The sequence below is a fragment of the Phasianus colchicus genome, chromosome 3 (assembly GCF_987193195.1).
Source record: "Phasianus colchicus chromosome 3, bPhaCol1.hap1.1, whole genome shotgun sequence".
Lineage (NCBI taxonomy): Eukaryota > Metazoa > Chordata > Aves > Galliformes > Phasianidae > Phasianus > Phasianus colchicus.
This window is the reverse complement of record NC_143438.1, coordinates 56,348,000-56,358,334: the sequence shown is the minus strand read 5'-3', so window position 1 is coordinate 56,358,334 and position 10,335 is coordinate 56,348,000. Positions and strand designations below refer to the sequence as shown.

The following is a 10,335-nucleotide window of genomic DNA, read 5'->3' as shown; positions in this document are numbered from 1 at the left end:
TACATAATTCTCTTAACTTTCACAGGAGAATATTTGATTTTTAAATGATGTTGTCCTGACTGTCTTTTTTTTGACTTGCACTAAACAGAAGGTAAACAGCTGCTCATGACCTAAGCTTTTGTGAATCCATTTTGAAGTCGTATGGCATTTCCCAGATATTGTTGAGAACTGCCTTTTTTTTTTGTAATTCAGAGTTCTGGATTCCCCTTGTGATCGCATGCTTTAAATTACATTGAGGTGGACTCTGATCACATTTTGTTTCAGCTGTTATTAATCAGGAGGCATGCTTAATGTTTCTCTGATCAATTTTAATTGATATAGTAGAACCTTTCAGCCTGTGTATGTTTAGATGTGTTTTTTTTTTACCCTCCATTTGTACTGCGCTAATTATTTTTAAAGGTCAGTATGAAGCACAATGTGTTGGCTGAAGGAGGCCATGCAATTTTAATACTACTTTGCAGGCTCTTGGCAAAAAGCAGTCTTTAACAATATGCATGTTCTGTGAGAGTTATTGGTTTCTAAAGTACAGACATTGAAGAAAATACCAGTGGGCTGGATACTTGTTATAGCTTAATGATATCCTGTGGCTAAATAAAGGCCAAGGCAAACCATCCATGCTTATTTTCAAGCTAGACTTTGTAGTAATTTTTTACTTTATGAATTATAAATAATATCTTGTGTCAATATCATTGTTTTCGTATTTCTATAACATCTTGCTTATAGTAACTTACAATTCACATTTGCCATGGAAAAGATTTGTGCACAATTAGCAAGTACATCATAATGAAGTGTAGTTAAAAACTTGCCTTCTGTGTGAGTTTTTTTTTTCTTTTTCCTTCAATTAAATCCAGCATTGAACAGCCTCAAAATAACGTTGTTTAAGGGAGAAGTGATTTATTTCGTATGAGATACTCTCAGGGTACCTACGGACCAGTATTGAATGTGAGCTTAAGTCTAAAACTCAGCATTGAAGTTTAAGGTTTTCCAAGAAAGATGAGCATTGCGAATATCAGCACGCTGTAATGCAGAAATAAAATGAAAATTACCTTGAGTATTTTAATTATTTGGATATGGAAAATGGGAAATAAGTTTAGAAATAGCTACTTTTTCTTTTAGTACTCTCATGTTAGCCATAGAACTGCCCAATCCAGTATCGTTTTGTCTCCCCTTTAATTTCAGTGTATCTTTTTTTTATTTCCCCCATAGGATGATAGAATGCATTGTCTACTATAAAGTATGAGCGTTCCAGCTGTCTTCCAGCTTTTAATGAGGTATCTTTGCAGGGAAGGGAGATAACTTAAAAGAAATTAAACAGTCCATTTCAGTGAAATGAAATGACACACTTTGAACTTTTTCTGATGTGTGTGTCTGATCTTTCCAGCAAGCAGAATCTGACCTAGTTAAACTAACTTTGTCAGCTTAGAGTTTAAGAGCAGCATTACCCAGTCTGATTAAAACAACACCAATGGCATTCTCAGTTTGACTGCAAGCTCCCCTGAATGCTGCCTTACCAATGGGTCCAGTTTGTTCCTTTGTTGCCTATCATGTTATACTTTATATAACCAAGACTGTACAGGTAGTGCTTTGGGATATGCCAAAGTCAGTTGAGAGAACCTGCGTTCATAAATAAATAAAAAGCAGGGGCATGTCTGAAGTAGAAGTAGATAGAAGGGATTCCTCTTGACTTGGTGCTCCGGGTCATCCAGTTTTGTACTGAAGGCAAAAAGAACTTTGCTTTCCAGTCTTTCAAGGTGGTTGAATTGTTTTTAAGTTGTTGTGTTGAATCATGTTTCAGTTTTGGAAGGAGATTGTAGAAACTAGTCCACAGCTATTGTAAACTTACCTTGTATTAGGTCTTTTCCTGCAGTGAAAAAGCTCCTTATTTGTTTGATAATGTGAATATGGTTACGGAAGATCACGTCTCCTACCTACTGCACTGAGCAGACAAATTAATATCCTGAATTCTGCTTTGCTATTCCCATTTCTTTTTTTCCTGAAAGTGCTCTTTTCATGCTTGTCATGGTGCTAGAATTAGGGGTAGCGTAATGCTGTGGCTGAAGTGTAATGAACGTAAGTTTATTAGCTGATAAAGCTGTTGCTTTTCTTTTGGACAGTCTGAAAAAGTGCTATGGAATGAGAGAGTTCAGGCTTCCATCTTTTGTCAGTGTAAGGTATGAGTATTCGTTACCTAAGCCTTACAAGCTCTGTCAGTGAACAAGTCAAATTAGTGTGTACAAAACCAAGATGGCTGATAGTGCCACTCCTTCAGGAGCAAACAATGAAATGCTTTTTAACCTACCTACAGAGGGAAGGTAAAAATATGGGAGAATTGTGCTTTATTTGAGAATTTCAATCCCCAGACTCTTCTTCCTACTCAGTAAATAATTTAACATTATAAACATGAACAGTATGAACTTAAAAATGCTCTCAGTGGACTCCAGTAGTAAAATAACAATTTTTCAGCAAAAGGTTTTTATAGGCAGCATTAATTATTTCAACAATTAGTTTTCAGAAACTTGAGATCATACTGTTTTCCATTATCACACTGTATGCACATCAGATAAGACAAGAGGGGTTTTACCTGCTCCAAGCACAATTCATACAGGAGGTGAAACTTGGTCTCATGTAACCCAGCGAGTGATGGTACAACTGTTTTTACTTTGGTCATAGTGTGGATGGAGCAACTGGTTTGACTTTCAAGAAAACTGTGACAGTCCACTTAAAATTAGTTTTCATGCTCAGTACTTCAGATATACATTATAAGAGACTTGTGTCCAAGTTGTATGCTGCAATGTAAAAATACTGCTTTTTTTTTTAACATAAATGTTTGTTCTTCATTCTCTTTTGCAAAGTAATACTTCATTTGATCAGAAACTGTATTTAGCTGATCGTATCAGAGCCTTGTGCGGGTTCCAAGCATTCAGTCTGTAGTAAAACTTGCCTGAGTTGTTTTCAGGTAAATGAATACTAAATCCCCTATTGATCGGGGTAGCCCAGAGTCCCATTTGTTTTAAAATAAATACATGTAAGAAAAAAGGAATCCTATGCTTCGATGGGTTTTTCAGATAAGGACCGAAGCAAGTCCTTATAAATAGCAGAGTTCATGAACCGTGGGTAGGAGTCTCTGTGCATTAAGGTATAGATTTGAAGCTGTGCATCATCGAAGGTGTGTTGTGAGGGTTCCAGCATATTTCGGTTAATCACTTCCCTTACTCTGGAGTCCAAGCTGACCTGCATGTTAGAATAAAGAATCACGTAAGTAATAGTGGTGTACAGTAGCCAGTTTCTTTGCTTTTTGTTCTGTTGGCTTAAAAATATATATATTTTTAATTGTTTCAGTTGGTGTCCTTTAAGAATATAAGGACTGTTAAATATGTGTATATTTACACCAAGAATGACTGAAATTTGGCAATAAAAATGTATTGGATATCGTCAGAGAAAGTTTCTCATAGAAGCAGTGTTACTTGAACAAGGCTGCCTGCAACCCTGTTGCTACTAAAACCTGAAGGACTGGAAGATTATTTCCAGACTGACTTCCTGCTCTGTAGCAGAGAGAATTTGTAATGTTCTATGACAGCTGGTTTCCTTGGGAAGTAGTGCTGTGGTAAAGAGACTGACTTTGGAGTAAGCAGGATGACACAGATGGGAACTGCAACCTGGAAAGATGGTGCTCAATCAAATCCCTATCTTAAAAAGCAGGATGACTTGATGTGGACCACAGGTATAGTTATAGAACGATTCCACATGCATTCAAGTGATGTTTTGTTTTGTTTTCCTGCAAGCACCAGTCTGTGGAAAGGTGTTAGCATTACTAGAATGGACTGATAAGATTTAAACAGCCTTTTTATCTGCATGCAGTTGGCACCACAAGTAATGAAGTGTACAAATTTTGCAAGAATATAAGAAAGTTTAAAATTCCTGCCTTCTTCTAGAATTATACTCAAATTATGAACCAAGACCTGTTTGAAACTTGGAGCATTTTTTACCAGCAAAGTGGCAGGTAGGTTTGAAAAATTTTTAAGTTAGCGTTTTTGTTGTGTGCCATATTTTAGAGCTGCTTTTTGCACAAAAGCAATTTGTGCTGTGCAAATAACACTTTATTTGTGGTTACTGTGCTTTTGGAGACCTGATCTATGTGCACTGCAAAAGAAAACCCCACTGATTCATCCAGCAAAAAAACTTTAAGTTGAGCAAGAATAAAATCTTCATCTCTGTGTTGAACTCCATGATCTTTATGGGATATTCTGATACTGTGTTAAATCATGCCTCAAACTGAAGCCTTCACATCAGCGTGCCAAAGCAGTACAGGAAGAATTTTCTTACAGATGGTGAAAGTAGTTCTAACCATCTCACCTCAGTGCTGGGTTTGTCTTTTACCCCTAAATATCTCTACTTCTTAACAGTGGAATGTGGGGGAAAGAGAGTTATCCCCAGGTATTCTTCTAGCTTAAAGCACATCAACCATGCAAAACAGCATCAAAGAATGGGGAAAGCAATATACCTCCTTTGGAGAAAGGATAGAAATATAATCTTCATAAATCAGTCTTGCTTTTTCTTCGATGACGCTTTTGTTGGATTCCTGTTTCAGTTCCTCGCAGGCCATCCAGAAAAGCATGTTTTCTTCACTGAATTCTGTTCGTAAAAATTCACGAAAAGCATTTCGACCAGCTGGCGTAAGCATCAACTTGTCAAATGACTGAGCCCAAGCATTCACTTCTTCAAGAGTAGGAGCGGGGCTGTGGAGGTAGGATGACAGGACAAGAGAGAAACAAACAGTTGTTACTTAAACTATTTTCATCTGGTAGAAGGTGTCTGCCATCATGATGGAACAGATGCCATTTCATGAACCTCTTTACTCCTCACTGGAACTACCCAAGTGCAAACTGCAGTAAACAGATGCATTTTTGATAAGTTGATTGCATGTACGCTGATGCAGAAATCACACTTAAGTTCTCAGAGTAATTGCAGTAAAAAAAAAAAAAAAACCCTCGGCAACAACTAAGCTTTTTATTATTAGTAATAATCCTTATTGAATCACTGTGTTACAGAGTGAATGAAAATATGTAAAAAGAAGCAACAATCCAAATACCACAACAGACACCCTTCAGTCTACTGCAGTTTCACAGGTCCTTCTACCTGCTTGGGCAACTCTTAAGAGACAAATGCCTGATTCTTAAGAGTATTTGAGCTCTCCTTTGTATTTATTCCTTTTCTAAGGCTGAGCTCTGCCAGTTAGCTCCAGTTATGTATTAACTGAGTGGGAAAAATATTATTTTTTTTCAGATAAAGGACAGACTGTGTTAACAGTCAGGCTACCCAGAGAGGCTGTGGATGCCCTGTGCCTGGAGGTGTTCAAGGCCAGGTTGGATGGGGCTCTGGGCAGCCTAGTCTAGTATTAGACATGGAGTTTGGTGGTCCTATCTACAGCGGGGGGGGGGGGGGGTTGGAACTTCATGATCTTTGAGGTTCCTTCCAACCCAAACCATTCTATGATTTTATGATTCTGAGATTTACTATGTGTGTTTTTTTGTTTTTGTCTATTATATCAAAAAGCATTGAAAATTGAACGTGATTCCACACTGCATATAAATGGGATGAAAGGCTATACATCAGACTCTTGGTTCTTTGAGGAGCAAGAGATGGATGACTTGCAAATTCAGCTTTATTATTATCCATTTGTCATTTATTTGCATATGTCAGATAATTGATTTTCATTATTTAGTAAGATTTGAATTTTTGTTTCATGTTTGATAGAGCACATGATAAAAACCATACCTTTCCTCACAGTTCGGAATACCCTCTGCTTGGAGTTCATGGGATGTTCTCCTTGCTCTCTCTTCTTCCTGGTTTCTAACAGTAAGACTGCAAGGTAGCAAGCAAAAGTTTTGCCAATTTTGTGAAATGAAAGGTTGAATGAAAAAATGCAAACAGGAGCCATAGTTACACTCTGATGCTAGCTCTTCGGTTGTGTAAGCTTAGCAAACTTTCATGCGGCAGAACTATACAATATCAGGTGTGTCCTTGATAGAAAGTAACCTATATCTGCAACAAAGTCTGTATGTACTCCACTGAGGTTTATTATACTGCATTGTTGTTTTTACGTAAGTTACCCTTGATGCAGTTATTTTATGTCACTTAAACTTGAGTGTTCGCTTTTCTTTGCTGATGATTCTTTTGATGCTGACTTTCAGCATGTCTCCTTTTAGCAAACAGGACTGAATTCTGAGATTATTACATTGCAGTGAGAAATGCATGTGTGCACACAAACTCTTGTGATCTGTAAAGCTGTTAAGAGTTTGTCAAGAAGAAAACATTCCAGTGACTTACAACCAGTAATTTGTATTAAATCTATACTTCAGCTGAGATAAAGTGGTACAGTTGTTACAACTTCTAGGAAAATACCAAACTATTTCTTCATCTGTATCTTTCTTTTCCTTGATGTAACATTTTGCTTCAATCTCTAAGAATCTAATTTGTCTCTAGCAAGGCTTTTTGTTAAACCAATTCTTTTTTTTTTTTTTTTTTTCTTTTTCCTTTTAAGCTCTTGGCTTTGTCTTATTAGCAGCCTAACTATTTACCACTTATTCCTTCTCTTGCTGTCTCCACGGGTGGTCCATCATCTGCAGGGACCTGGTGGGAGGATGGAGAATGGTAATATTTTAAGGCTTGGGAAGAGTAGCTGGAGGTTTGGCAATAGAGGATAGAAAAGCTTTTCTCTTTGCCATGCACTGAAGAGATAGGGAAGCTTTCCTGTTGTGAGATTTGTGAGCAAGCACATCACCTATTGCAAACGCATCTTTTCTCTGCAACATCTGAACCATACATTCAAACCAATGAACCACTGGAGTTTGTGTTTTTAGAAAACGAGTAGTTAAAGCCTATTCATGCTTTTGTATATTATTTTTGTGTCTACATTAAGTATGCTTTTTACCAGCGGTTCTAGCCTTTTTTTACTAAGAGAAGTGGTATGTGTTCCTCACACAAGAACTGATGTGCTTGTCAGAGTTGTTTTAAGATTGAGGGGAACAAACATATCCAACCGAAGGGGGAAGAAGACAAGCTCAAAAGAAATAAGTTTCCTTCAGAGGTCATGCCGTGCCTCACAAGATGCCCTTGCAGGTTAGCTCATTTCCTAGAAATGTATGGGTAAACAGAGCTAAGATTCAAAATGCATATTCTCAGGTTTCCAAAGAGTAATGTGCTGGAGGCTTCAGATTTAGCTGCAGAGTGAACATGGGCTGTGGGAATCTGGCTGAGAGACTCGTTTCACCATTTCATTCTAAATCTACTATTAAGCGTATGCTGGGTATTGGCTGTTCTGCAAATCAGCTGCATGACTCATGCAGACTGTTATTTTTATTCCTATTCATAATTTTTCTGTTCAAAGTACTTGAGCTATTTAGAGGAAAGGCTTTACGAACAGGGAACAAAAATAGCTTAATTATGGTTTGTTTTGCATTTCTTGCTACTAGAAAACAATTGTTCTCAAAGAAATCAGGGATTATTTTAAAGCTAAAATGAGCAACTCTGTTTTGGAGCCTGTGTTGGATTCTTATTTTATTCTAAAGTAAGAATTTTCAACATTGTGAAATTTGGGTAATATAATTCCATCTATTGAGTAAATTGCTTTCTTTGAATTGTTTGAATAGTGAAGTGCACAGATAATCAGCATCCCCAGGAATATTAGGTAAAAAGTTTAAAAAAAAAAAAAAAAAAGTTTATCAATAATTTGAAAGGTGAAATGCAAGTTTTATGTACTGACTTCATAGATAAATGTCTGGGGTTTCTTTCCTTATGTACAAATATATTTATAAGTGCAATAATGCAGGTCCCAAATGACCCACGTGAGATTGTACTGGACAACTGCTCAGATGACTCTGATGTTTGTATGGTTATGGTTGAGTATAGGCATCATTCTGCAAAGAAGCAAACTCTGATCCTGACCAGCACAGTATTTCTGTCTGAACATTACCATAGTTTACCTCTAAGCACCTGCTGCAAGGCTTTGTAGGATAGAGCCAGAGTCCTTGGCATCCTGCAAAAAAAGAAGCCTTTTGTCCTTACCAAATGTTTTCTGTTTCCATCAGGGTGGACAGGATTGGGTGTCTATAGGCTCTGACAAGCTGCATACTAACAGCAAAGGAATGATGAGCCTACTGTTCCCTAACTTAAGTTCTCCAAAGCATTTGCTACCAGCTGCTGTTGGGAAGAAGTAATGGTGGAACAGATTCCTTGTCTGATCAATCAGGTAGTTTTATGACTTCTTTCTTCCACATCAATCCCAGGTTTGCTTACTCTGAAGTGTTCATATGGTAGATTGTGTATTTACAAGAAGCACTCAGCATGCTGTCAGTTTTTGGTTTAATTCTTATGACTTAGACTTTTTTCTTTATTTCAGTGCAAATTCTGGTCTAACCCATTAAATTAGTAATGCACCCCAAACAGGAACAGGACTTTAGAATATGGCAAGCTTTGCTTGAATTTTAAATGAAATAAACTGCATCTGATATGAGAGTGAAGGTGGACAAATTGTTTTTTTTTTCTTTTAAGGAATGCAGTGACTCCCCTTGTCTCGATTCGTTCTCTGATAAATTGTCCTCTTCAACAGCTTGTAATAGGAGTTCTTTGAAAATATGTTCTGCTCCATTATTTACTGAAGGTGAGCACTGAACACTTCAGTATTTGAAGTCTCTGATCCCAAGAGTTAGCTTCATATGAATTGCAGGTGCTGTGAGTTGACACCACTAATTAATGACAACAAATCTGCTTGCCTTTGCAACAAAGGAGCAGTGCCAGACACTTGGCTATTATCTTTCTGACCTACACATCCTTACACGTACTCTTAATTCCCTGTAGCAATCTGTGCTCCTTCTAAGGTGCGATCCTCCATCTAGAATTGTTACACATTATGGTATTGCTTTCGCGTTTTACTGGGAATCCCAATGAAGCTCAAAGTTGAGGAGAATCAGTATTAGTACATGATATACATTAAGTGTTCATTTCGTAGGTGATACACCAGTTCAAGGAAAAGGCCAAGAACAACCAGTTCTTAGGTTGCGGCTAACAAAGGCTACCAGGGAAGAAAAATAAAAGCAAAAGGAAGTGAAAGGGGTGGGGAGGAGGAGCTAGACAAAACATTTCACTTGAATCACACCTGCAGTTCTTTAGGGATGGGTGAGGCTTGGACCTACTTCTTCAGCTGTTGGGATTTCTAAGCTCTGATCCCAAGTACTAATTTAGACAACAGAAAGCAAGGGTTTCCCTGAGCTGAGGGCGACCTGGTACTACAGCCTTTTGTCTAAGGGTAAATGGCTATAGAAATTGAATCAGACTTAGATGCTCACTAACAAGAGTAAGCAGAGAGAGAATGATAAGGATTTCTAAAAGGAGGTATATAAGAGTTAATGATCTTACTGCCTTTTTCTTTTTTGTTCTGTTTCCGGAATGTGAAATGTGTTGCTGGGGTTTCATTAAAAAGGTGATCACTTGTGTGTGTGTGTACCTGCAAAGCTTAGAGAGAGGCTAAGGCAAGGACTAAAGCATCTCTTAAAATGCTTTCCTACTTATCTTCTGAAGGTACTGTACAGAGATTAAATATGTATATAATGTTATTTCAGTGGCAAAAAAAATGCACTGCAGCAGAAAGCAGTGTCTCCTAGTTGCAGCCTTGCTGAATGCCCCAGGTGGTTTATTTGCTTCCTGCTGTCCCACGTGCTGGCTGTTACCTCCCTCCCCTTTTGTGCTGGGTAAGGGCCATACCAGGAGCAGCTGCAGCAGCAGCACCAGCAGAAGCAGCAGGCATTGGGTCCGCGGTTCCCTACGCTGTGCTGAGTCTGCACCGTGCCTGGGGTCTCCTGGGTTGCTGCCATCTGCCGCTTGCGCATCTCCGTCCGCTCCGATCCCATGGGCTGCAAGAGAGCAGGACAAGGGGAAAGTAAGGCACATCTGGGTTTTATCATTTTAGTTTTGTCATAAAAAAGCTACAGCTTCAAGCCTGCAAACAAGCAATGAGACAATTATTGGTGGAGCCCAAGTTCTGCTGATTGTAAATAAATAAATAAGTTATGTCAGTGAAATGACAAGTTGTGCTGCAGGCACTGTCCCTCTCTGACCTGTGTGAGCTTTGGCCTCGCTCTGCAGCAATAAGTATATATTCTCTTACTCAGAGGGTTGTGCTGTGTCTTAGTGCTCGATGTGTTTGTAGATCAATTACCAGCTTGTGGAAAAGTGAGTGCAGCTTCACAGAGTCGCAGGGGTTGGAAGGGACCTCTTGTAACCATCTAGCCCAACCCCCTGCTAAAGCAAGTTCCCTATGGCAGGAAAGCATCCAAATGT

At 38.4% G+C, this 10,335-nt stretch overlaps 1 protein-coding gene across 3 annotated transcripts in view; it reads right to left on the bottom strand.

Moving 5' to 3' along the window:
• Positions 1-937: 937 nt before the first annotated feature.
• RGS20 (regulator of G protein signaling 20) overlaps positions 938-10,335 on the bottom strand; it is a 37,906-nt gene continuing 28,508 nt past the window's right edge. For all 3 annotated transcript variants that reach the window (XM_090137591.1, XM_090137590.1, XM_031612875.2), the window contains 4 exons: positions 9,760-9,908; positions 5,776-5,862; positions 4,502-4,736; positions 938-3,231 (listed from right to left, as the gene is read on the bottom strand). In XM_090137591.1, the coding sequence (XP_089993717.1) occupies positions 3,043-3,231; positions 4,502-4,736; positions 5,776-5,862; positions 9,760-9,908 (660 nt within the window). In that variant the 3' untranslated portion in view covers positions 938-3,042. The remainder of the gene's footprint in view (positions 3,232-4,501; positions 4,737-5,775; positions 5,863-9,759; positions 9,909-10,335) is intronic.